The following is a 26,123-nucleotide window of genomic DNA, read 5'->3' on the forward strand; positions in this document are numbered from 1 at the left end:
GGAAGACAGTGTGAAGGGCGGGCTGCTAAAGGGAGACCAGGCTGAGGTTAATACAATGGCCGAGGTGAAGGGATGAGGTCTCGGTTTGGAAAGGAAGGGATGAACATGACCTTTCAAAGGAAGGACATAATTGCCACAAGGGCCACCATAACACAATCAAAGGTGCCTCCCAGGTTTAAGCTCTAGTGACCAAGAGAAAGATGTTAACGTTGACAGAAATGACCACGTGTGGTTGACAAAACAAGACCACATCCTTTCCGTAACAATTCATTGTCTTTATTAACAATGTTTCTGGATTCTGAAAGAACAGACTGATATTTCATAAAGCAATATTAACGTTGTCATTCTCTACAAGAAAAACGTTTGCATAAATAACTTAAGTGAGAAAATAAATATGTAACTTAACTTTTTTTTTAAACTGCTACTTTCATTCTTGTGGACAAATTCCACATGAAAAGATTGCAGAAACGACCAGCTGGGCAGGCTTTCACATAGCATGTGCTTCTGTTTAAAAAAAAATTTTTTTTTTTAGCAATTAAAAACTGCACAGAAAGTAAGTGGTGTCTGGAAATGATTTTCCAAAAGATTTTTGGATGGCAGCATTAAGCTTTGCAGCCTCTCAGCATATATACAGCACTTGTAATTTTTTCCCCAATAATATTATTTTAATGTAAGCTATGCCATCACACATAACAGCAGTAAGAAGCTCTTTTCCAGACAGAAATGTGTCCGTGAGTGGTAGGCAGGAGGAAGTGCCTTGGAAGGGACCCATTGGCCTTTGCATGGGTGGTGGCTGCTCTCTTGGGCCCGGAAGCCCAGGGTGCTGGGACCTTGAGCTTCTCTGCAGAGGGTGATATGGCCATGGTGGCGGGGACGGGGGGGGGTTGTTGCTCTTTGGGAATAGGGGGTGATTTCTGTGCCTCCCACCACCCTTGGGTCCTTCTTCTCTACCCCAGGTGACGGTGCTGTTTCTGCATCCTTTGAGATGGAGGGGTGGAGGTAGCCAAACATCTGGGAGGCCAGGCTGGGACACACCACAGCTTCTTCTACGAGTTTGTCAGCCATAAATAGACTCTTTTCTTTTTCCCTGCTTGTTTTTTATCTTTGGCTGTCAGATCAGAGGATTACAACTCCGAATTCTGGAAGCGACCACGTCAGTGATTCAATCCAAACGCTCTCTCCTCTGCCCATTCAAAGGGCACCCGAGTCCTTGGAATTATATGACAGTAGATTCCTCCAGATGTTAATTCCTCCAGATGTTAATCCCACCCCCACTTCCATTTTACAAAGAGGAAATCAAGGTCCAGAAAGAGAAGAGTGTAATAATCCGAGGTCACCCGGCACGTTAGTGGCAGAGCCAGGACTAGAAACCCCATCTACGGACCCCAGTCACGTGTTCTGGGCACAACTTGCCAGGCAGAGAGGTGGGGGGAAGGGGAACCTTATCGAACTTTCTTAACCAGTCCCTGGACTTTTCTCCACTGCTCCCTTAAAACTCCAGGGCAGTGAAATGCTTCCTTTTCTGCCTCCTCTGAAATGGGACCAGCAAAGGTAGGCGGCCCGGAGGGCGGGGTTGCGTGGGTCAGTGTCTGTGACTCTCAGCTCCCTCCCATGCCCCTGGGGACCCCCTCTGCAGGCGGGGGGGGGGTGCTTTGCTGACACCCGGATCCCCAGGGCCTGCAGCCGGGAAGGTTTCAGCCCCCGGCCCTGGGTTGCAGGTATTTAAAGTGAAACACAAACGATCAAACCTCGCGCGCAAGGGGCGAAAACCTGGGGCGCCTGGGTCGGGAGCGCCCGCTGGGGGCGCGGCGCGGCGGGCGGGCTCTAATAGGCGTTCTCCAGCTCCGCCCGGTTGGCTTTGGCGCCCCGGGCGCGGGGCCGCGGCTTCCGGCCCTTCTGTGGCCGGGCGGCCTCGGGCCCGAAGTCCTTGAGCTCAGACTGGTTGTGGAAGCGGGTGAGGCGCTTGCATTTGCACGAGGCCACCAGGCGCACCTTGCGCGCGCGCGGTGCCGCGCCCCCGGGACACAGCAGCTGCACCCGCTGCGCGCGGTAGCGGTCGGGGATGCAGCGGAAGTCGGGCCCGCTCGGGCGCCACCACTTGCCGCGGCCGATGGCGTTGGGCAGCAGGCGCGCCGGGCCGCACTGGCCCGAGCACACTAGCTCGGTGACCGGCTTGGCGCTGCGGCACTGCCCGTCCGTCACGTAGCGGGTGAAGTGCAGCTCGCGGCAGCTGTACTCGGAAGCGTCTGCGGAGAGAAGTGCGCGTGAGGGCGAACATCCGTCCCGCCTCCCTCCAAACCACTCTGCCTCTTCCAAACCTGCCTCTCCCCTGATGCTTTTGCCTCTGGGGATCTATTACGGGAAGGGCCCAGGTACTCTGGAGTTGGGGGAAAGATCTCCGATCCACCCTCTCCCCCTAAAACTTTGGAGCCAAGTGATTGCTTCAGCTCAAATATCAGCTCCATGACTGTGTGACCTTGGACTAGTTACTTAACCTCTCTGTGCTTCCTATCTGTAAAATGGGTTGTCTTGAAGATTCAGTGAGCTAATCCATTACATCTATAATGCAGAGGACACTGCCTGGACCATACTAAGAGCTGGAAGTGTTGACTGTTATTATGTTATTATTATTCCTCTCCAAGGGGGCCCTCTTTGCCAGACTTAAGTCACATCTGTGCCACAGGGCCTCAGTAGGGTAGGTATTAGCCACGTTCTCTGAATGGCTCTGGCTTCTCCCAAATTTTTTCCAGCCGGTTGGGAGGGGAGACTGGGAGTCGGGGGATGGAAAAAGGAGTAGGGGTTAATTGAAGATAATAAATCAGGGCAGCTACTGAGAAGAAGGATGGAAGGGGAGGTGGAGAGGAGACTGAAGTCGTTAGACTTGAAAGGAGCCAATGGCAGCATGTCCAACCCCCTCATTATCACTGTGGACACTGAGGTCCAGAGAGGGAAAAGCTCTTTCCAGATAGACAGAGCCAGTCTCCTGACTCTGCTCCTCTGGAGTCCCAGAGCTTCTCAGCTCCCACAAGGGTGGAAGCTGTGTGCCCGAGCACCGAGGGATGCTGGGTGGGGGACAAAGGCCTGCTTTTTACTATTTTTACTATGGTTACTTCCCTACCAGAGGGAGACCAAGCTCTGACTGAAAACCTACAGCTTTGGCCGCCACAAACATTTATTAAGCACGTGCTGTGTACCAGGCACCGTGCTGGGCGAGTCTCTTCTGTGACATTTGATGGACACCCAGTGGTGGCACAGGCTTGCTCCCTGGGCAGAGAAAGTTTGGGCTCTAAGCCCTGACTTTGTCCCCGAAGACGCCTTGATCATGTCTCCTAGTGTGGGCTTAGATGGGTGGGAGCTTTTTTAAACAGCTTGTCCTCATGTGAGCACTTGCCCATCCCCAAGGGTCTCATAGGAACAGTTCCAATGTGACACAAAGGGATGAAAAATAGTCCTAAGTCCAAAACCAGAGAGGAGGCAAAGAAGGCCAACCCCACCCCCTGCCACCCCCGTGAGAACAAGCACAGCAGGGGAGATGTCAGGGTTCCCTCACCCATGGCTGTGGCCTCCTGGCTTCTGGGTTGGTTTGGCATCCTCACCTCCGCTCCCAGGCCCCAGGGGTGGTGTGTGGGCGTGGCCTGTTTGCCCAGGGAAGGAGGCTTTGGGGCTTTCCAAGAATAGTACCCCTAGGTTAGGCGCTTCCTCTGCAAAGGGCGACTTTGTTTTGAGCACGTGGCTTCCTCCCGGCCTGTAGCTCTCATGTGAGCCCAGGGAGGACGTCTTGTGCTTGGGTCCCCTACAGTCCATTGCTTGAGCTTAGTTGACCTTCCCTGGGCAGGAGCAGGGGAGAGGCCTCTTCGGGGGGGTGCCCTTTGCAGACCCCCATTCCCAGCTGGTTGTGAGGCAGGGCAGGATGGGATGCAGGGGCCTGGGCAATGGACTCCTCTCCCACCTGGACCATAGCCAGAGGGCCTCACTCTGAAGCGTCATTCCAGCCCCCGCCCGCAGCCATTCCTGCCAGCTGCAGAGCCAGCTGTGCACACTGCCCCCCAGGCTTCTATGTGCAGACCTGACCAGGAACCCAGGTGTGCCCTCCACTGGGGCCACTGCCTTTCTGCTAGGGTCAGTGTCCCTCCCAGGAAGGAGGCAAGTCAGGGTCTGGGGTGGAGATTCAGGACAGATGGTGCCACCTGTGTCCACACCCTGCACAGAGGATGCTGCCTCCCCTCCAGGGCCTGGACCCAGTTACCACCCAGGTCAGAAGCTAAAACTGTGCCTGCAGCTCCTATTCCCTCGAGTGCCAGCTCACTGGGTAGACCATGGGTGGTGGGAGCTGAAGGGGTGCCTCTTTGGTGTCCCTTTCCCACTGCTTTGCAGGGATCTGCTCTGGCTTTTGGCCTCCGATGCCCCCCACACAGCCCCCCACCGGGGCTGTCTTGTAATTGGATCAAACTGGCTTCAAATCTCAGCTCTCTGCTCACTAACAAGCTACTTGTTCTCTGAAGCCTCCGTTTCTTCACCTTCAACTTGGGAGCTCCCCAGGGTATGGTTCAGGCACAGCCCATATAGTATCTGCATCCAGCAGGCGCTCATAGACGTGAGGCCCCCTTGCCTTATTTCCTCCCCAGCGGTGTCAGCAGCTGGACCCTGCTCCTCTCTTCTCAGGAGGGGATTCTTTGAAATCTCCTTTCTGAGCCCCTGAGGCTGTCCCTCTCCACCTCAGCCTCCTTCCTGCTCTGGGCTCTCGCTGCCAGCCCCCTACCAGCCCCACACCCTTGCACTTGAATTCCAGGGCTACGCTGGCATGCCATCCTTACCCTGCCTACAGGCAAGATGGTGCCTCCACTGGTGCTGGCAGCGGCTGACAGTCTACCCCAGTCTTCAAAGCCTCCCCAAAGAGAACCCTCCCAGGACCCTTATGCTAAAAAGGCTCTCCTCCATCCCATACCTTTGGTCTCAAAGGGGTGGTGGGGAGGCCTCCCTCCGTTTTCTGCCCGGTTCATGGTCTTGTTGTTCAGCTCTGGCGGAGGCTCGGGGTACTCGCCCAGCTCGGGGATGATTTCTGTGGCATCATTCTTGAAGGCCTGCCACCCCTGGCCCTCCACCACACTGAAGGCTGCGTGTACCAGCAGGCAGACGAGACACAGGGCAAGAGAGAGCTGCATGGTGCCAGCTGGAGGGGGGTACCCGGCCTTCCAGCAGCACAGGCTCAGGTCCCCAGCTCAGACACGTTTGCCTTTTTAAAGCCCCCTCTGCCTCATGCCAGCCAATGAGGACAGGCTGGGGCAGGGCTGGTCCCATGCTTCCCTCAGCCCAGGGGGAGGGAACGGGGTGTGCTCCGAGCAAGCCCTCCCCAAAGACTCCTCCTTGAGCTCAGAAATCTCCCAAATTGCTGCTGGTGCTCCCAGGTGACCCACAGTGAGGGGGCGTGTGAGGCAAGCCTGCTCTCAGAGCCTCCCACGTGCAGGCGGCTGCGGTTTTCAGATATCAAAATGAGCTCCTAGTCTCTACCTCCCTGGGTCCCTCGGGCTTCCTCCAAGCAAACTTTGGACCAACTTAACAAAGAAAACAGCAGCTCTGAGTCCTCCACAGGTCTTAGCCCAGCCGATCCCATTTCTCAGGCCAAGTTCATTTGTCACCCCACCAAAATAAAACGGCCCTAGGGGTGTCTCTTTGGCCCTCACAGACCCAGGCAGAGGCAGAAGGCTACTTTTTTTTTTTTTTTGGTAGGCGGGCCTCTCACTGTTGTGGCCTCTCCCGTTGCGGAGCACAGGTTCCGGCTCAGCCGCTCCGCGGCATGTGGGATCTTCCCGGACCGGGACACAAACCCGTGTCCCCTGCATCGGCAGGCGGACTCTCAACCACTGTGCCACCAGGGAAGCCCAGAAGGCTACTTTTTAAGAAATCTCATTGGTCCCAACCCCATGCAGCTCAGCATCAATTATCCTGACCAGGAAAGCCCCTCTTGTCATCCCTCTGGAAGGCAAGAGGGAAAACTGGAAGATCACAGCTGGGGCTTCCACTTGGCTGAGGGGGCAGGGATTCCGGTTTCAAGGCCAGGATGAGAAGTCAAGAGGCTCTGGTGATGGAGACAAGGAGGAAACCTCAGCTCATGCTCCTCGGGGATCCTGTGCTTGGTGACAGGCACTTCTTGGCAGGCTGATGGGCGATAGTTATTTCCTGGGCCAGGCTGTGGGTAGGAGTGGAGAGCACAAAACCCCTTTTCTTAGCAAAAGTGAAAGCCAGCATTTTTAGTGCTGATATATATATTTTTTCTTGTCTCCCAGCCCATTACATTTTTCAAAACCAGCTTTGAGTCCTATATGGAAAACCTTATTGGTGCATAGCACAGGCGCCTTCTATGAAGCCATCCCAGGTCCAGCTAGCCACAGAGAACCCAAAAGGAATTGCTACCTTGGCCCCAGAGAAGAAGGAGGGGCCCGGGGGGAGGAATGTTCACACCTGAGATGCAGGACAAGGAAAGACGCCAGCGGAAGCTTTCACTGCAGACAGATTGTTTGAGGAGGTGCACCCACTCCTGGCCCTGAAGGAGGCTGGGAAGCGGGCTGTGGCCCAGGTCCCTTGGTATTTTCAGTGGGCAATGAATCAGTGCACCCCACCTGCAGAGCCTCTGCGAAGCCTCTGCCACCTGCCTCGACTTGTAAGTCGCCGTGTCCATCTGTGGCCTTCTGTCCCTCCTTTCCATCATCCATCACTCGACACATGAATGCAGCTGCTCTGACAGTTTTACAAGCCAGACAGAAGCCCCTGCAGGAAGGGCCCTCTCTGATACCTGCTTCCTAAGTCAGTTTCCTTCAGGGCAGACGAAAACAGCTGTGGCCATTGTTGCGGGTGATCTATCTCTCCCAACAGAGCTGGTGATGTTGTGAGAAGGGGGCCCTCGGAACCCTCTCCCTTTGTCTGTGACCCTCCAGCCTCCTTTTCCCTTGCCCTGGAATGTGGACCGTTAACCCTGTTGTGGCCGGACAACTGCCTTCTTGCCCTGGATTTCGGAGAGGGCAGTTCTGATGTCTGGATTCCTTGAGCTGGCGGGACTGATGCTGGAGCCCCACCTGCTGTTGGGGTCTGCAGCTCATCCACAGGAAACGGAGACCGTGGGGACCATCCTTGGAATACTTCTGCCACCTGCTGGAGACGGAAGGAGAAGCCAACGATCGGAGGATGGCAAAGCTCAGGGTTTCATTTCATTTTATTGTTGTCATTTTATTTGAAACTGAAGTAATGTTTAAAGAGAGAGCGAGAGGTAGAGAGAAGAAGAAGGAGAAGGAGGAGGAGAAAGAAAAGAAGGATCCAGTGGACTTGAACTTCTGAATTATCTCCATCCTTTTGAATTAACTCTCTGCCAAGGTATAGCCATGCTTTTCACAAAATGGCTCAGAGAGAACCTGCTGTGATGCCATCTGCTTTTTCACTTAACACTAATTCACTTTTATATTTATTCAGTCCACAAACTTGTCATTGTTCAGAGCTAGACAACACTCCCCAGAGTTAAACCCTCAGGGCTTTAGCTGACTTCTGTTGTGGGTAGTTTAGGTCATTTCCGATGCTCCTCTATCCTCGGTTAGGGATGCTGTGAACATCCTTGGACAAAGTCATTTTTTTGAATTAAACTTTTTATTTTGGGGTCCTTGTAAATTCACATGCACTTGTAAGAATTAATACAGAGAAAATTCCCTGTTCCCTTTGCCCAGTTTCTCTCAATGGTAACATCTTGCAAAAACCAGGATAGTAACATTGATACAATCCACCAGTCTTATTCAGATTTCCCCAGTGTTACTTGCACATGTGTGTGTGTGTGTTTCTATGCAACTTTATCACTTGTTGGTTCAAGTAACCACCATCACAGTCAAGAGAAAGAACAACTCTGACTACAAAGATCCCTCTCATTGCCCTTTTATAAGCATACCCTTCCCCTTCATTCCTAACCTGTGGTACCACTAATCTGTTCTCTATTTCTACAATTCTGTCACTTCAAATAAATATGTTATATAAATGGAATCAGTCATGATGTAACCTTTTAGGACTGGCTTTTTTCACTCAGCATCATTCCCTGGAGATTCATCTGAGTTGTTGCATGTATCAGCAATTTTTTTCCTTTTTATTGCTGAGTAGTATCCCACAAAGTATTTTAACTGTAGGGTTATTTCAGAAGTGAATTCTGGGTCTGAGAGGATAAACAGTCCCCAGGCCCATGAGCAACATACAAGTGGGCATGTGCCTTAGTTTGCTAGGGCTGCTGAAACAAAGTACCACAGATTGGGTAGCTTAAACAACAGAAATTTATTGTCTCATAGTTTCTGGAGGCTGAAGTCTGAGATCAAAGTGTTGGCAGGGTTGGTTCCTTCTGAGGGCTGCGAGGAAGTGTCTGTTCCGTGCCGCTCCCCTAGCTTCTAGGGGCTTGCTGGCACGCTTGGCATTCCTTGGTTTGCAGAAGCTTCGCCCCGATCTCTACCTTCATCTTCACATGCTGTCCTCCCTGTGTGCACATCTGTGTCCTAATTCCGCCTTCTTATGAGGACATCAGTCATATTGGATTAGCGCCCACACTCATGACCTCATCTCAACTAATTACATCTGCAACGACCTTACTTCCAAATAAGCTCACATTCTGAAGTCCTTGGATTCAACATATGAATTTTGGAGGAACACAGTTCAATCCATAACAGCATGTTTCTCCACAAGGCTGCCAACCCTGGTTTTGGGCTGTTAAATTCTTTTTTATTGAATTTATTTACATATTTGGCCATACCACGTGGCATGCAGGATCTTAGTTCCCCGACCAGGGATCAAACCCAGGCCCTCTGCAGTGGAAATGTGGAGTCTTAACCACTGGACCGCCAGGGAAGTCCCTTAAACTGAATTTATTTATTTATTTATTTTAAAAAATATTTATTTATTTGGTTGCACCGGGTCTTAGTTGCAGCAGGCGGGCTCCTTAGTTGTGGCTCCAGGGCTCCTTAGTTGCAGCTCGCCAGCTCCTTAGTTATGGCATGCGAACTCTTAGTTGCAGCCTGCATGTGGGATCAAGTTCCCCGACCAGGGATCGAACCCGGGTCCCCTGCACTGGGAGCGTGGAGTCCTATCCACTGTGGCACCAGGGAAGTCCCCCTATTGAATTTTTTTAAAATAAATGTATTTATTTATTTACTTATGGCTGCATTGGGTCTTTGTTGCTGCGCGCGGTCTTTCTCTAGTTGTGGCGAGCAGGGGCTACTCTTCATTGTGGTGTGCGGGCTCCTCATTGCAGTGGCTTCTCTTATTGCGGAGCATGGGCTCTAGGCATGCGGGCTTCAGTAGTTGTGGCACGTGGGCTTCAGTAGTTGTGGCACGTGGGCTCAGTAGTTGTGGCTCACGGGCTCTAGAGCGCAGGCTCAGTAGTTGTGGCGCACAGCCTTAGTTGCTCAGGGGCATGTGGGATCTTCCTGGACCAGGGCCCGAACCTATGTCCCCTGCATTGGCAGGCGGATTCTTAACCACTGTGCCACCATGGAAGTCCCCCCGCCATATTGAATTTAATACTTTAGTAGTTGCACCTAAATTTCTAGCAAGGCTGTTTTTCTATGTGATGATTTACTGGGTTTTGTTTCTACCAAGCTGCCTGTTTATAAGTCCACCTGTCAAACATTTAATGAAGCAAGGCCTCCTATCAGGCACGATGAACTCATACATGCTCTCCACCAAGGAGCTCTGGTACCAGGGAAGGAATGAATTCTTCACCCAAATAACTCTAATGCCGGGTAGAAAGTGATTGGTGCCACTAGGAAATCTTCAGATACATTCTTTAAACAGGATAAAGTGTTATGGGCCTTTAGAGAAGAGAACAGTCTCTTCCCCCTGGGGTGGTTCTGGGAAGATGTGGCATTTGGACCAGACTCTGAAGGACAGGCCAAATTTGGAAAGTAAGTTATGCTCGCCTGACTCGTTGGGATTGTAGAATGTTTGATCTGAAAGGGACCTCAAAGGTAAGTTAGTTTCACTCTCTACTTGGTTCCCAAGCTCCCGGTCTCTAATTCATGGAAACTGAGGACTCTTATTAGCTGCATTTTTAAACAGATTTTGCTGCCACAGATGAGTGGTAAAAATGGAGGATCTGGATTTGGAGGGCAATCTCTGTTTATAGGCAGTTGCCTACCCTGAGGGAAGTCCAAATCACCCTGTCTTTATTCACAGTTGAGAACTTGTTCTCTGTAGAGGGCAGGGTCTCAGCACAGGTGGAAATCTACTTGTTGGTTCAGCAGCTTCTGAGGAACAGCCTCAAAGAGCTTGTGTCACTCAACCTCCTGCTTAGAATGGGCTAATGGCTCCCCCAGCCCCAACATGATAAAACCTCTGCTTCCTTCTGCCTGGCAGACCAGGCCCTTTAAGTTGGGGCCCCTGACCCATCCCCAGAATCTCGCCAACTGCTGTCCAAACTACCACCCTCTGCCTGCAGGAGGGCCCCTATCTGCAAATCCTTGTTTAAAATGGTAAAGAAGACTTTATTCAAGGGGGTACCATCATGGCAGGGATAGGGACCACTGCAATGGGGTTGTGTAGTTGCGGGGAGAGAGATTCGGCTCAACTTTGAATACAAGAAGGAAAGTGGGAATTTATAGCCAAGCAGCAGGGTGGGGGTCAGCAGATGGAAAATTACTGAGGAAACATCAGGGGTGAGGAGGATTCTGGTGAAATGGACCTAACAGGATTCTTACTAAAGGCAGGCCAGGGTGGTCAGACATCACCTGGGGGATGGTGGCGGGTGAGGAACCCGATTAGGTATTGAGGGTGATCAGATATGGAGGGAGGGGGATTCTGCCTAAACTGACTTGGCAGGATTCTTGCTAAAATTAGACAATACAAAGATGAACATGGAAGTCCAAAAGTCGAGGCCCAGTTGAAGAAGAGCTCAGAGGGGCTTAAGTTGACAAAGAAGACTCTCTGTCACCCTCTATGTTCAGAGGCAGGTGCATATTACATTACCTAAATGTGGTTTGCATCTGCTTATTTTTTTTTTTTTTTGCGGTACACGGGCCTCTCACTGTTGCGGCCTCTCCCGTTGCAGAGCACAGGCTCCGAACGCACAGGCACAGCGGCCATGGCTCACGGGCCTAGCCGCTCCGCGGCATGTGGGATCTTCCCGGACCGGGGCACGAACCCGTGTCCCCTGAATCGGCAGGCAGACTCTCAACCACTGCGCCACCAGGGAAGCCCTATGCATCTGCTTTGAATGAACTGGAGATGATCCACTCATGTTGTTGCCTCCAAATTAACTCATTTTGGTGTAGACTTCAGAAATGGTATTTCCGTGCATTTGAACTTATTATAAATGGGTCATCAATACAGAAGGCCATAGCTCAGAGACTGTCGTTTTAAAAATTAGGCTTGGGCATATCCACGCCCATGAAATTACACAAGGGAGCACAGGACATCCCTCCTTAGTTAGCTCTGAGTATCAGGATGTGCTTGACACTGTACCACCCCAGCAGATGACAGAAATTAACTGCATGCAAAGCAGATCAAATACTGTGATTATCATTCATGAGTCTCATTGTATATTTGATGCTTATTAAAGCAGACTACACCTTTAAAATAAAAGTATACAGAAATCACAGTATGTCCAGACACAATGGATGCTAGGCAGCTGGCAAAATGAATGGGACTATAAGAAACAAGAGGGTACAACCTAGCGAAGTGCCAAACATTCTCCACTTACGGGGGAAAGGCTATCTCTACATACACACAAGTATCCATATGTGTGCACTTACACATGAACAGCACTTTTCTAGAGGGACATACTTAGTAGTGGCTTCCTCTGGGGTAGAGGCATTGAAGGTTTGGGGTAGGAGACTCACTTTTTGTTCTAAGCCTTTTGTATTGTTTGAATTTATTACTGTGTATATATACAGTATTGCCTTTTTAATTAAAATGTTTTTTAAGTGTAACTTACACTTAAAAAAACATGTCACCAGTTTTATATATCAGTGCCCTGCCTTAAGATTTTGTGTGAAAATGTAAAGATTATGTTGCCAAAGAAGCTTGACGAATGCTGAGCTGGTCTAATTGCCTCCTGCTGCAGATGGGGAGCTGGAGACCAGAGAGGCTCTTTTTCTGCCCAGGCTCTTTCTGTCTGGAGAAAAGGCACCCAATTTTCTCTAAGTTTTTTATTCAGGGGGAAAAAAGGCAATGCTTATCATAAAGGAGCTTACTGCTACAGGAGGAATTTATAAGACATCTGGAGGGAGGGGATGTTGGGGACTGCCTGCTTGCAGGATGACTCAAATCCTAAAATGCCACCCAGTCATCTTCATGTGAGGCCACCTTGAGGCGGTCACCCCTGTCCCCTGCTTTCAGAACATAAATCTTACCTCCCTCATTTGCAGTGGACTACTCTAATCAAGAATATTCCAGTCAGGACTTCCCTGGTAGCGCAATGGTTAAGAATCTGCCTGCCAATGCAGGGGACGTGGGTTCGAGCCCTGGTCCGGGAAGATCCCACATGCCGTGGTGCAACTAAGCCCGTGCGCCACAACTACTGAGTCCATGTGCTACAACTACTGAGTCCATATGCCATAACTACTGAAGCCCGCTTGCTTAGAGCCTGTGCTCCACAACAAGAGAAACCACTGCAGTGAGAAGCCCTCGCGTTGCAACGAAGAGTAGCCCCCACTCATCGCAACTAGAGAAAGCCAGCGCGCAGCAACGAAGACCCAACACAGCCAAAAATAAATAAACTAATTAATTTAAAAAAAAGAATATTCCAGTCAATTACACCACAATAAAGCTGAATTTTTTTTAAATTAAATTATTTTTAAGGATTATTCCTAACACAGGAAATTTCTGGTACTGGAGAGATGTTCAATAAATATTTACTGAATGAATGTAATAATCACGGAACCTGTACCTAATCAGGAGGGCTAATTTTTAGATGATTACTTTAAAACGTTAGAAAAAGCAAACAAAAGCTAAGCATAAAAGTATAAAAGAAAATCAACTATGATGAGAAGGACAAAAAGACCATTTCTTTGTAATGTAAGACATTTATTTTGGTTACAGTTTTAGTGTTTTAACACTGATTTGTGATAGAACAGACATTAAACTTACTTTTTTTAAAACCAATTTAATACCTTCTCCTTTTCTGTCCAGAAAATTCACACTTTCACAATCAAATTACCCTAAAAGCTGACAGGAGGTAAGTAAAGCTTCCAAACAATCTGCTCTCCCAACCGGAGATGGCCTCTCTTTCCAATCAGGATAAAATCTTGACTTGGAAGGACCATCGTTGTTGGCTCTTCAGTGATTTTTGTGCAGGTTTTATGACAGAAAAATTTCCTGCGAGAAAAGCTAATATGTTCACATTTTAAGATCAGTGCTTATTTCGATTAAAACATTAGCATCTTATCATTAACTTGTGACACAAAAGGCACCAACATTCCTTTTCCAAGCATCCATCACCACAGGTGGAACACAACGCCACCTGCTGGTCATCATATTGTTACACACCCTATAATTTCCAGATGGCGGTCAATATCAATGCGGATTCTTAAAGAACCCCACGGTGTCAGAGCCAAAAGGGACCTTAGAGGTCTTCAAGTTGAGTCCCTTTGCTTGACAGATGGTGATTTCTGCTCTCCAGCTCACTCAGAGTGGCAGGGAAACAGACCAGCCTGCGGAAGGTGTACTGCTCTAGAATCTAGAAGAAAACTGTCTGGTGCTCTCATCTGGCCTAGATGGGGGGTTGCTAGTCAAAGAAAGAGATCAGGTCAGAGGAGGGGGTAGAGGCGTCCTGAGTTCCTATCCCATCACTTCCCAGGGGTAGAAAGCTATCCAGAAACAGCTCTCCACTCACAGCTGGGCATGTGTTGGCTCAAACAATAGAATTTGATTTTGAGGAGCTACATCTCGTGAAGTAAATACAGCGTTTCTGGGACTAAAAACTATCAAGAAAACCCAAGTTATCAGCAAAAAAGTAGCCCCAAAGTGAAGGCATTAATTCTCCCCATGGCCTTTTCTCCAACATACCCCTAACAAAGAGTCCTTCAAGAGATCCTGGTCAGCCGGCCTAAGTAGCTGTGGCTGTCCTGTGCAGGGACCACTGCCTGGGTGTGGGAGGCGGACCCCCGCCCCAGCTCCTGGGCCTCTTCCGGAAGTGGAGCAGAAAGCTCTGACTTAGGGATGCTACATGTTTCCTAGAAGAAGAGCCACACATTCTAACCCGGTTGGGGACCCACGCTTTTTACTTCCTTGTCCTGGAGCAGAGTCCCGCCGCCCCCAACACCACAGCTTGAACAGCTGTCCTCTGGCCACAAAGCTAACTGGCTCTTGTGCACACGAGCTGAGTCACGGACATGCCCAGGGGCTCATTTCTTGAGGAGGAGTGTAGTATGAGAGAAAGAATTCAGCTTCAGAGAGCAGCCAACCTGAAATCTCGCCTCAGCTCTGCCTTGGAGCTGGGCAGCCCTGAGCACTACACCCCTACTCACTCTGAACCCCAGTTCCTTTCCTGAAAGGTAACAATACATGAAGAAGTCCTACCAAGTTAATAGGTTATTGTGAGGATCAAGATAGATTAAATGCGAGAGTTATCTGGGCACTGTGAGGGACGTGGTGGAGAGCGTGGTCGTTTCACTTAGGTGGGTCTATTGGGGCAGCCTCGTAGCTGAAAAAGAAGACAGATTCTAGTTTGTTCGGGGCTGCTGAGGTCACAAAGCAAAGGGGACATCCAGGCTGCGGAGGTGCTGCTTCTGCCAAGACAGAGACCATTACACCTGGGTGTGAGGCCCAAGGCACACCTGCTTCTCCTCAACCTAGCTGGAAGCTTCTGGTCAACTCTGGAAAAGGCACATTCCCCACCTCCATACAGTAATGACGCTGCCTGAATTGAAACTTAAAACTGAATTTTAAATATTCAACAAAAGTCCCTGATATTTCCTTTCAGGTAAGACTCCTTTGCAGATCCTTGCAAGTGATCCTACCACCAAGTCAGGCTTCTGGGAGTTTGATACACCCCCCAGAACAACACCCTGCATATATTTGGTGCTCAAAAAAAAAAAAAGTTTAGGGCTTCCCTGGAGGCGCAGTGGTTGAGAGTCCACCTTCCGATGTAGGGGACACGGGTTCATGCCCCGGTCCGGGAAGATCCCACATGCCGCGGAGCGGCTGGGCCCGTAAGCCATGGCCGCTGAGCCTGCATGTCGGAGCCTGTGCTCTGCAACGGGAGAGGCCACAACAGTGAGAGGCCCGCGTACCGCAAAAAAAAAAAAAAAGTTTAGTTCCACAAACTTTTATCAGACATCTACGTGCTAGGCGCTGGGGGCAGAGCTGAGGACCACCTCTCTGCCGTTAGGGAACCTGAAGATGACAGCACTGCATCGCTTGCCCTGATGGCAATCATGTCAAGTGCTAAGAAGACTGTGTTCAAAACAAAACTCCTATATTCTGACAAATGTGCGCACACGCACACGTGTGTGAGTGCTTGTGCGTTCCGACATCATCCTAAAAAAGTCCTTACAGAGGCTGTTTCTTTTTGTTTTCTCTACCACCAGTAAAGGCTGCATTTGGACGTTCCGCCATGTTTCCTTTCTGCCCGGTTGAGTCATTTTTTGCTGCCAAGGCTCCTGGACCTTTTCTGGCGGCAGAGAGAGCTGGGAGAACTACCTGTGAGCGGGCAGGATGTGAGCCTGGGTCTGTTCATCCCCTTGCTTATCCAGCCACTGGCTGTGTTGCTCTCTCTCTCTCTCTCTCTCTCTCACACACACACACACACAGATACGCACACGCGCGCACGTGCTATAATTGGCCAACTTCCTCCTCCTGTTCTTGGAATAGTAACCGAGACAAAAAGCAGTGAGCACGAGTGGCTTGGACTCGCCAACACTATAATTCAGGACAAAACCCTTGTAATTCTCCAAATGGTGGGGTTTTTAAATAGGCTGGAATTCAACACCCTGTTTTCTAAAAAAGAAAAATAAAACCCTGCCCAAGGCATCGCTCTTCTAACCGACCAAGTGACCTCTGAGAGCTGGGTACCCCGAAGAGGTGGATTCTGAACTCAAGCCTTCCAAGGAGTCACATTTTTTAAACAATTAATTTAGGAGAGCCCTCCAGGGACATGTATTTGCCCACTCAAAGGCTTCTTTGTTTCGGTATCTTTAATCCTAAGGAAATCATTAAAATGCAGTCTCTTCATGGGAATTTCCACCCACGGACAACTGACCCTGAGCCAACTTCAGACCTCACGACGTGCCTCTGCCTACGAGCAGGGTGTGGACAGCTGTGAGGGGACAGGGGAGACAGACACAGTGGGGGGGGAGGGGCCCGCGTTTGCATAGTTCCTTTATAGGGCTGGGGTCCCCACTCAGGAGAGGGCCCAGGGGTGAAGGGTGGGGAGGCGGGGAGGGGTCCCTGTGAGCATCTCAGGCCTTACACCTCCACACACCCCTTGCCCTGGGCCATCCAGGAGAAGCACGCCCGTCACAGGCCTGCGCCCCCTCTGTGCCCCCTCCTCAGGGTGAGGACATCATAAATTGTAGGCACCAGGGAGCAGGAATGCCCTCCTCAGCAAGCTTCTTTATATGCTCCCCAGGGGGAAAGTGGCCCAGGGCTGTGTTGGGACAGACTTGTGGGCAAGTGCCTGGTGATGCTGGGAGCAGGGTACACTGTGTTTCCTAAACATGGCAGCTTGGGACACCACAACCAGGGTGCCTCCCTCCATCCGACCTCTAGAGAAGAGGCAGTGAGGGCGCCCTAGAGCTTCAATTTCCCCTCCTTGACTAGTCTATCATTGAGCTGGCAGAGCTGGGCCAGGAAACCATCGTTGGGGCCGATCTCACGGTTCTGCCTGACGATGCTCAGGGCAGACTTGACATCCATCTTCTGACACATCATGAGATACGCGATGACGAGAGTCGGGGAGCGGCTGTAACCCTCACGGCAGTGGACGAGCACTCGGCCTGTGAAAGATGGGGACACAGTGAGCTGGGGCCGTCCCGTCACACCTCGACTCCAGTCAAAACCCTTCCAGGGGGCTTCCCTGGTGGTCCAGTGGTTAGGACTCCACACTGCCAGTGCAGGGGAACTAAGATCCCGCCTGCCACAAAGTGTGGCCAAGAACAAAAACAAAACTTTAACAACAACAAAAAAGAGTCAGCAACACTGAACTATGCTGTTAGAAGTCTGGATACTGGTATGCGAGGCGGGAGATGTGACACTGGAAGGGAATACGTCGGGGGTTTCCGGGGTGCTGGTCATGCTTTGTTTCTTGATCTGGGGGCTGGTACATGGGTGTGTGCAGCGCACTGATACACTGTGATATGGGTACTTCTCTATGTGAATCTTCTATTTCAAGCAAAAGCAAAAGATGACAACCACCCAAATGTCCAGCAACAGGTAAATGGATAAACAAACTGTGGTATGTCCATCCAACAGAAGGCTACTCAGCGTTAAAAGGGCATTCCTGATACGTGCAACAGCGCGGAAGAAACTCAAAGTAATGATGCTGAGTGAAAGAGGCCAGACCAAAAATGAGGACATACCGTGCAACTTCATTTATATGAAAGTCTACAAGATGTACACTAATGTCTAGTGATAGAAAGCAGATCGGTGGTTGCTTAGGAACAGAGGGAAGAGAGGAGCGGAAGGGAGAGGTCACAAAGGGACATGAGGGAAATCTGCGGGGTGACGGATAAGCTCATGATCTTGGTTGTGGTCATGGCTTCACAGATGTATACATATGTCAAAACTTACCAAACTCAACTATGTGTAGTTTACTGAACGTCAGTTATGCTGCAACAAAGCCATTTTAAAAATAAAAGGTACGTGCGTGTCAAATAAAAACACGAGAAATCAAAACAAACACATAAACAGGGCTTCCCTGGTGGCGCAGTGGTTGAGAGTCTGCCTGCCGATGCAGGGGACGCAGGTTCGTGCCCCGGTCCGGGAAGATCCCACATGCTGCGGAGCGGCTGGGCCCGTGAGCCATGGCCGCTGAGCCTGCGCGTCCGGAGCCTGTGCTCCACAACGGGAAAGGCCCATGTACCGCAAAACAAACAAACTAAAAAAACCACACAAACAAAAACACCCTCTCGTGGTCCCCCAAATGTCCCACCAAGCTCTACTAAATCTGCCCCTCCCCCTGCCACTGACGTAATCCCCTCCTCCCTCTCCTCCCTCCCTCCAGCCGGCTGGCAACACAAGCCCGCTACCCATACTCCTTCATCCCCTTCTCCCTGCTTTGGTCCCCCCACCCCCTGACGGGCCACATATCTTTTTCACTTGTTTGCTGTCATCTTCCCCCAAAACATAAGCTCCGCGAGGGCAGGGATGTCCATCTGTTTTGCTCCCTGCTGCATCCCCAACGTTGGGTGAAGGAAGGAAGGGATGGTCAGGAGAGGTCAGAGGCATTGTCAACAAGGTTCTTGTAGCCTGAGCTACAAGCCTTGGCTTCTCTTATCCCCACCCCCTCCTCACACAGAGTGCTCAGTTCAGGTCCCTGTCGCCTCCCACCTCTGCCCCCTCACCTCCAAACTGAGTTCTCGCTCTATCTTCACCACCACCAACCCACACTCCAGCTGGAGGGAGCTTTCTAAAATAAACGTGACCTGCCACCATTAGCCGGGTAGTCTAGTCCCCAAGGTGTGACTTACCAGGCCAACCGCCCATGGCCCCGACACCTTTCCAGGCTTTTTCTCACCTCTGTGCCTTTGCACATGTTTTTCTGTCTACCTGCAACATCCTCTCCCTCTTGGCTACTTGGCAAACTCCTGCTCATACCTTAAGACCCCAGCTCAAGTATTTCCTTTGTCAGCATCGGGACTTAGAACCCAAATCTTTGAAGTCATGTGAATCTGGGTTTAAATTTTAACTTGCTGGTTGTGATGGTTAAACTTGTCAACCTGGCTTGTCTATGATGCCCAGCTGCTTGGTGAAACACTAGTCTCGAAGAGATTTTGTAGATGTAATGAATATCTCCCATCAGTTGACTTTAAATAAAGGAGATCACCCTTGATAAGGTAGGTGGGCCTCATCCAATCAGTTAAAGATCTTAAGAGCAAAAAACTGAGGCTTCCTGGAGAAGGAATTCTACCTCCAGAAGTCCTGCCCGAGTTTCCAGCTGCCAGTCTGCCTGACAGATTTCAGATTTGCCAGCCCCTATGATTACGTGAGCCAATTCTCTGAAATAAATAATAGCTATATTCTACTGGTTCTGTTTTTCTGGAGAACCCTGGCCAATACACTGGTTATTACTCTATGACCCACCTAAGCCCACTGTGCCTCAGTTTCCTTGTCTGTGCTAATAGTACTCATGGCACAAGGTGGTTGGAAGATTAAAGGAAGTGACACATAAAACCCTTAGGCTAGGGACTTACCTGGGAGCGCAGTGGTTAAGAATCCGCCTGCCAATGCAGGGGACACAGGTTCGATCCCTGGTCCGGGAAGATCCCACATGCTGTGGAGCAACTAAGCCCGTGCACCACAACTACTGAGCCTGTGCTCTAGAGCCCACGAGCCACAACTACTGAGCCCGCGTGCCACAGCTACTGAAGCCTGCGTACCTAGAGCCCATGCTCCACAACGAGAAACCGCAATGAGAAGCTTGCGCACCTCAACGAAGAGTAGCCCCCCCTCGCCACAACTAGAGAAAGCCCGTGCGCAGCAATGAAGACCCAACGCAGCCAAATAAATTAATTTAAAAAAGAAAGACTTAGGCTAGTGCCTGGCAGATGGGAACATTCAATAAATAAATATTAGCCAACACTACGAGTCCTCTGCTGGCACCTGGTACATCCTCTTCTACAGCAGCCTGGCTATGTGTTAGCGTCGGCCACACAAAGACCGACCCTCCTCTGCCAGAGTGTGAGCTCCTTAAGGGCTAGGACAGTGGGGTACTGATTTTAGATGCCCTACAATCTCCAGCATATAGTAGGTGCTCAATAAATATTTGCTGACCAGCTGAGTGAATGAATACCCACCAACACCTCTACACGGGCATTATTCTGAAGGAAATCTGCTGGCCCAGAATCAAACAGAGTGTCTTCCGTTCCCATTACCCTATCCCCAAAACACAACCCTGATGAGCAGGAATGGGGAGTCCTCCACTCTCTGGCCAGTGGACCCAAAGTATTCAGAGTGGGGCTTTCCCTGCCCCCGCCCTGGCAACGGGACCCTCTGCAGAGCAGCTGCCTCACCACCTGGAACCAGGAACAGACTCAGCATGCCCAGGGCTCATAGAGCCAGTGCGGAAGGGGAGGGTTCAAAGCCCATCCTTCCAGGCCCCGCCCAGATGCCACCTCCTCCACGAAGCCTCCCTTGATCTTCCCAGATGGAAGTGACTGCTTCCTTCTCTGAGTGCCCCTGGCCGCTCCCCTCCTCTCCCCTCTCCAAAGTGATGGGACCCCAGCTCCCCCGAGCCCAGCACAGTGTTGGGGGCCAGCACACTTCTGTTGACTCACTTGGCCAGTCAATTCTGGAAGCATTTACACTGGGCATTAGAACCCTTGGAATTCCTTTTTGTCACTGGTTCAGTAATCCAGTGTACCTGCTATGTGCCTGATCTACATCAGGTGCTAGGGAGACCAGACAAGGGACACAGCAGACCCAGCCTGAGGGCAGGCTTCATGGAAGAGAGGACACTATGCCCAGTACTCAAGCACCAGGTGGAGTCTGCCAGAGGACAGGGCAGGGAGAGGCAGAGAGAGCCTTCCAGACTAATGACCCAACCCACGCGGGCTAAGGCAGGAGGTCACACAAAGTCAGGGTATGTTCCTAGTTGTCTGGAAAGAGGAAACCATCAGAGGGCTCTAAGTTCCCTGAATGGATGACCAGTCAACACACAAGAAGAGCGAAATCCATCCCCTTAACTGGGCCCCTCGTTCTCGTCTATACAGGAGCTCAGAACAGCCGCAGAGGAGGTGGGTAAGGTGTACAAGGCACTGGAGGACCACGAAGGGCCTGATGATAAAGTCTGCAGATTCCCCAGGCAATAAATCTTCCCTTCTGGGCCCCAAACATGTGCTAACCAGCGGCTAGTAAACTCTGTTCCCTGGAAATCATTCCAGTGGGGAGGCTGCTAGGACAAGAAGCATCAGGGTAGCAGAGACAGGCTAGAATCAGGAGAACAGGGCTGGTGACGCCTCAGTGGGGGTCACTCCGCCTGGGAAGGTTTGGGGTGGGGAGGAAGGAAGAGGCTGGAGGAAGCGGCAGGAAGGTAAAGGCAGTTGCTGAGAGAAACAAGCTAAAAGCAGAAAGGGCAAGCGGTCCAGCCTGCTCAGCGGCTGTCTACCCTCTGGCCTTCTAGGATTTCTCTCTGGCACGCCTCGCCCGACTGCCAGCACCTCAGCAGTTCTGCTTCAGTCTTACCTTATATTTGGGAGTTGCAGGAAGCATTTAAAAACTGGGCCAAAGTTTGCTGACTTTGGGCCTAAGCCGATCATGACTGGCCCCCCTCCCCTTGCCAGGTATTCATGTGACCCAACTGTAGCCAGTGAGATGTGAGGGGTGGCTCCACTGGGGGGTTTCTAGGGAATGTTTCACTTGCTCTTAAGAAAAGAGAGAAACATGAGGAAGAGATGGCTGCCTCATTTTTGCTGCACTTTGTCCTGTCGGGAGGTGGTAACCAGATCGGCCGCAGCCATCTTGGGACCATCAGGAGAGTCCCCAACACTAAGGGTGGCAGAAGAGTCCTGAAGCCACCACAGAGCTGCTGAATCAGCAAGCCCTGGAGCCCCTTCGCCTCAGGATTTCTTATCACAGAAAACAATAGATCTTCATTATTGCAGCTATCTGAATGGGGGGAGGGGCTGGCAACTGACTCTCAGCCAAAGTCAGATCCAACACAAGGAGCCCGGGGCTGCCACTGTGTGACGGGTTCGTACATCTTGTGTCATGTGAAGCCACTTGACGGGCAGCCAGCTGAGCAGAGAGAGACCCGAAGCTCTCAGTCATTCAGCACAAGACACAGGAAACAACAGGTTTTCCAAGAAGAGGCCTGTCGTGGGCCTGTTTTCTAGAGAAAGTCCAGTCAAAGGTGCCTCCCATAGTTTCCTGGGTGGCAGGTCCCTTACCGTTCTTCTGAGCCAGGGCCTGGTCGATGAAGTCTGCCGCCTTTTCAAAGTAAGCGCTGAGGTTGAACTCCTGTGTGTCGTTGGCCTTGATGCCCAAGTAGGTGATGCCAGAGTCCTTGTAGAAGTTGGCACTGGTATTGACGTGCATGAAGGACCTGCCCTCGGCCGCATTCAGGACATGGGTGATGCCCAGTTTCTGCAGCTTGGGGATGTCTTGAGCCACAGACCTGGACAGGAGACAGCAGCAGGGGGGTGATCAACTGACCACCTGGCAGCCCTTGGGGGAGAAAGATGGAGAAGATCCCAAGCCTCTTGGCCCAGCAAGGACCCTCCATGCTCTGGCCCCTGACTACTTCTCCAGCCCCAGCTTATGACCCTCTGCCCTCACTCCAGCCAGATCTAATTACCTGCCCCAAATAGCCTGGGCACTTTCATGCCCATGCTGTTCCCTCTGCCTGGAATGCCCTTCTCCACCATCTTCATGGAAATGTACCCTCTCATTTCTCACCACCCTTGGCAGTATTTCCTGATCTCCCCTCCATTCAGCATTGTGCTCCCTATACTGTGGTGGTGGTATCGCCACGGGGCTAAAATGGGCTCTGGAGCCAGACTGCCCGGGTCTGATTCCAGCCCTGCCACTTACCAGCCAGACAACCTTGAACAAGCCACTAAACCTTTCTGTGCCTCAGTTTCCCCATCTGTAAAATGGGGGTGATAACAGTACCTACCCCTGGAGTTGTTTTGAGTGTCCAATGAGCTGTTCTATAGACAGAACCTGACACCGTGGTCACTGCCACTATCCTAATGCTTGATTGTGCTTATTTGTTTAGATGTCCAGGCTGTGAGCTGCTTGAGGGAGGAACCATGCCTACTTCATGTCTGTATGCCCAGCACGTGCTATGGAACCTGGCACACAGTAGGTGCTGAATATGTGGTGAATCAGTGAAGAATGAAATCAGCACATCCCAGGCAGCCTTCTTCCTTGGATTCTAAAGTGCAGCAGCCCCCTCCCATCCCCCAGGGGGATCCTTTCTGCCATAGTCCACTAGCCACGTCTCTGAAGCTCTCTTGGGTGAGTAAGCACTTGGGGAGCAAGTGGCCTCAACAGAACTCTGGGGGTTACAAAACATTCGATCTGAATAGTCAAAGGGCTCTTTATTTCATCTCACAACAACGTCCCAATTCAAACAGCAGTTTATACTTTACAGAACGCCTTCTCCTGCGTGATCTTGTTTGCCTGTCACAGCAGCCCGGGGAGGAAGGACAGGGCTTAAGCTCTGGCCCGACATGACAGCGGAAGGATGTGCATATGCTCACATGGGCTGCTGCGCAGCAGGGCTGGGAGAAGGCCTCCTTTCTCCTCACGCCAGCCCTGCTGTCTTCCTCCTCACCCTGCCTCTCGTGCCCATATCAACTGCAAATCTCAAGAGGCAGAAAATGTTGGCTCATCCAGGCTCCTCTCTGCCCTGTGAGCCCTGATCAGGAGCCCTGCTTTTCTTAAGGCGCTCCCAACTGCGTGGGGGCGGGGGGGATTGGTACTCAGTCCATCCTCCCTGCTGAGCGCCCCCCACACCCCTGGCTATGTCAAGGGCAGATTTACTTGAGGGCAGATTTACTTGTTCACAACCTTAGTTTTCACTTGGGAAGTGGTGACAGCCCAATGTGCCAAGCCGCCCAAGAGAGCAGGTTTCCGAGAAGGCCAAGGCCACTTGCTGCTTGGGTGGCTGGAGAGGGGCTTATCCTCAGAACTTGGCAATTACCGAGGCCTTTGGCTGAGATTCTAAGACCCTGTTTTAGCTATCACGACACTGCACACAATTGTAAAGCAGTGGCTCATTAAAAAGGCACTAAAATAACTAACTTTGAAGAGTCACTACCATTCATCTTCCTTCTCTAAGTCAACATTCAACTTTACCATTATCATTGTCATCAATACTGTGAATACTTGTTCAACATCTGTGACATAGTGATGCTCCAAGTGGTGAATGAGTGATGGATGGATGAGACAAGCCCCCACGAGGCCCAGCCTGCCTTCCAGAACCCCTAGCTACGTGATGGCCCCCACTTCTGTGGCAGTCCTTGGCAGACTAAGCATCAGGTCCTAGGCCAGGACCTGGGATACAGACATGAACAAGACATTGACCCTATCTTCACAATCCCTAAAGTGCTCTGGGCCATCATTTCTTCCTGTGTAAAAGGAGAGAACCGGATTAGACATGCAGTCCCTGGGCCCATGGAGCTTAGGGCCTTGGTAACTGGGTCTCAGAAAATCCAGCCTACACCCTCCCAAGGCTGTACAGGCATGGGAATCTATTTTTTTTTTTGCTTTTGGCTGGTATTTCAGCAACTCTCTGAATGGTTAACACTGGTTTTCTCCTGCTGCTGAGAAATTCTTACTGGTAGTTTGACTATGAGAAAATCAATTTGGTAAGAACTCCTCAGTGATAAATAATAAATGCATTTCCTGGTGGTGAGAAGGTCGGCAGCCTTTTCTAAGTGATGGCTCAGGTCCTTAGGGGGGCGTTATCATTGGATCGTTCTAGAATTCTAGATAAATCAAACCCTAACTGGAAGGCAGGGGGAGGAGCGAGGAAGCCCGGGCCCATGTCTCTGGACCCCTAGTTTGCGATATTTCAATTCCCACATCTGGGCCTGCCCGGCCGGGAAAGTTCCACGCCCGAATTGTGACGTCATCCCGTTGCCATGGCAGCGAAGGCAGACATTCCGCGGTGACCTCACTGCAGAACCAGGCAGCTGTCACATGACGAGCGGGCCGGAGACCGGCCGGGGGACAGAGGGCCACCTGTTAAGTGAACCTGGTAGCCCCGACACGGCCCAAGGCCGAGCCCCTAGAGGGTTGTGGCTTCGGGCCTGACGCCGGGCTGCCCGAGCTGCGCCCGGGACTCCGCCACCCAGCGAAGGGAAGAACAGAGCTGGGGCGGGGCGGGGCGGGGTTCAGCCCCTCCGCCCTAAGCGCGAGGGTGGGCGGTGACTCCAGCCCCCGCCCAGCCCCCGCCTCGGCTTCCGGAGGAACGACCCCGCCCTGGCTCCCCCCACCCGCGCCCGCCGACGCCCCCACCCCCAGCCCTCGGGTGGGCGGGGCACCCCGGGGAGGGGCCGTTGGGGTGTCTCGGGGCCCGGGAGCGGCGACTCACGCGTTGCCCACGTAGATCCTGGGGGTGACCTCGTTGCAGGGCTGGCTCGGGAGGCTGTAGCAGCCGCTGCCGTCTGACAGCAGGTCGTTGAGATCCTGCACCGAGAGCTCAAACGGGCCCGACATGGCGGCGGCCGGGCCCTGCACGCCCCGGCAGCAGCAAGCTAAGGGAGAGCGGCCGGGTCAGCTGGGCGGGCGCTCCGGAGCCGGGACCCGCCCCGTCCCGCCCCGGAGGCGGGCCCGCCGGGCACGGGAAGCGGCGGAGCGCCGGCGGCCAGGCGCGCTCCGCTCCCGGGAAGCATTTGCGCCGCCAGGCGCCAGGCGGACGCGGGGGCAGACCTCCGGGCCTGAGTTAGGGGGCTGAGATGCCGCTACTCCGGAGTTTTGGGGGGTCCTCTTCCCACCCCCCGTTAAGGCATGGAAGTGCAGTAACTTCACTGGACTAAATGCAGGGCGCAATAAAAGTTTCTCTTGACCGGGGTACACCCTAGTGTCGCTGAATTTTCTCAGGATTACAGGGACACCCGGGTTCCGTTTGTGAGCTCTGCCTGCTGCGGACCAGCAACGTTGGCATCACCCGGGAGCTGGTCAGGAATGCAGAATCTCCGCCTCAGCTCAGACCCGCTGAGTGAGAATGTGCCTTTTATACGCCCTGCTGGGGAATCCCTACGAAGGTTTAAAGTTTGAGAAGCCCAACTCGGAGGCACATTTCTTCCAGCCTTCAGTGAGAGTTGGCATCGTGCTTAAAGCTTGGGCTCTATGCAAGCAAGCATGGCATTCTGGCCCTGGGCAATGACTTAACCTCTCTGAGCCCGTTTACTGAAAAAAATGAGGGTAATAACAGCACCTAACTCCTAGGGTTGTTTGAAAGATTAACATGCCAGGAAAGCGCCCAGCTCTACATAGTGAGCACT

The 26,123-nt window shown here is 51.7% G+C and overlaps 2 protein-coding genes across 2 annotated transcripts; both read right to left on the reverse strand.

The window, feature by feature from the left end:
• Nucleotides 1-265: 265 nt before the first annotated feature.
• On the reverse strand, nt 266-5,196 carry SOST (sclerostin). The gene is made up of 2 exons (XM_029212625.1): nt 4,946-5,196; nt 266-2,246 (listed from the first exon to the last, which is right to left on the reverse strand). Exons 1-2 carry the CDS (start codon nt 5,160-5,162, stop codon nt 1,825-1,827), a joined length of 639 nt encoding a protein of 212 aa, XP_029068458.1. The 5' UTR covers nt 5,163-5,196; the 3' UTR covers nt 266-1,824.
• Nucleotides 5,197-16,551: 11,355 nt separating this feature from the next.
• On the reverse strand, nt 16,552-25,360 carry DUSP3 (dual specificity phosphatase 3). Its single transcript, XM_029212630.1, has 3 exons — nt 25,211-25,360; nt 22,056-22,282; nt 16,552-16,946 (listed from the first exon to the last, which is right to left on the reverse strand). The coding sequence occupies exons 1-3, from the start codon at nt 25,333-25,335 to the stop codon at nt 16,741-16,743; spliced, it is 558 nt and encodes a 185-aa protein (XP_029068463.1). The 5' UTR covers nt 25,336-25,360; the 3' UTR covers nt 16,552-16,740.
• Between the last annotated feature and the right edge of the window lie 763 nt (nt 25,361-26,123).

This window comes from Monodon monoceros, unplaced genomic scaffold (genome assembly GCF_005190385.1).
Source record: "Monodon monoceros isolate NGI ecotype Baffin Bay Population unplaced genomic scaffold, NGI_Narwhal_1 Super_Scaffold_9, whole genome shotgun sequence".
Lineage (NCBI taxonomy): Eukaryota > Metazoa > Chordata > Mammalia > Artiodactyla > Monodontidae > Monodon > Monodon monoceros.

What these genes read in the sequence shown, in the direction of transcription:
- SOST (XM_029212625.1), bottom strand. Translation starts at nt 5,162, where the DNA reads ATGCAGCTCTCTCTTGCCCTGTGTCTCGTCTGCCTGCTGGTACACGCA. An exon ending in CCACCCCTTTGAGACCAAAG is followed by an intron (nt 2,247 to 4,945) that starts GTATGGGATGGA and finishes TTCTCTCCGCAG; the next exon opens with ACGCTTCCGAGTACAGCTGC.
- DUSP3 (XM_029212630.1), bottom strand. Translation starts at nt 25,335, where the DNA reads ATGTCGGGCCCGTTTGAGCTCTCGGTGCAGGATCTCAACGACCTGCTG. An exon ending in AGGATCTACGTGGGCAACGC is followed by an intron (nt 22,283 to 25,210) that starts GTGAGTCGCCGC and finishes TCTCCTGTCCAG; the next exon opens with GTCTGTGGCTCAAGACATCC. An exon ending in GGCCCTGGCTCAGAAGAACG is followed by an intron (nt 16,947 to 22,055) that starts GTAAGGGACCTG and finishes CATCTTTCACAG; the next exon opens with GCCGAGTGCTCGTCCACTGC.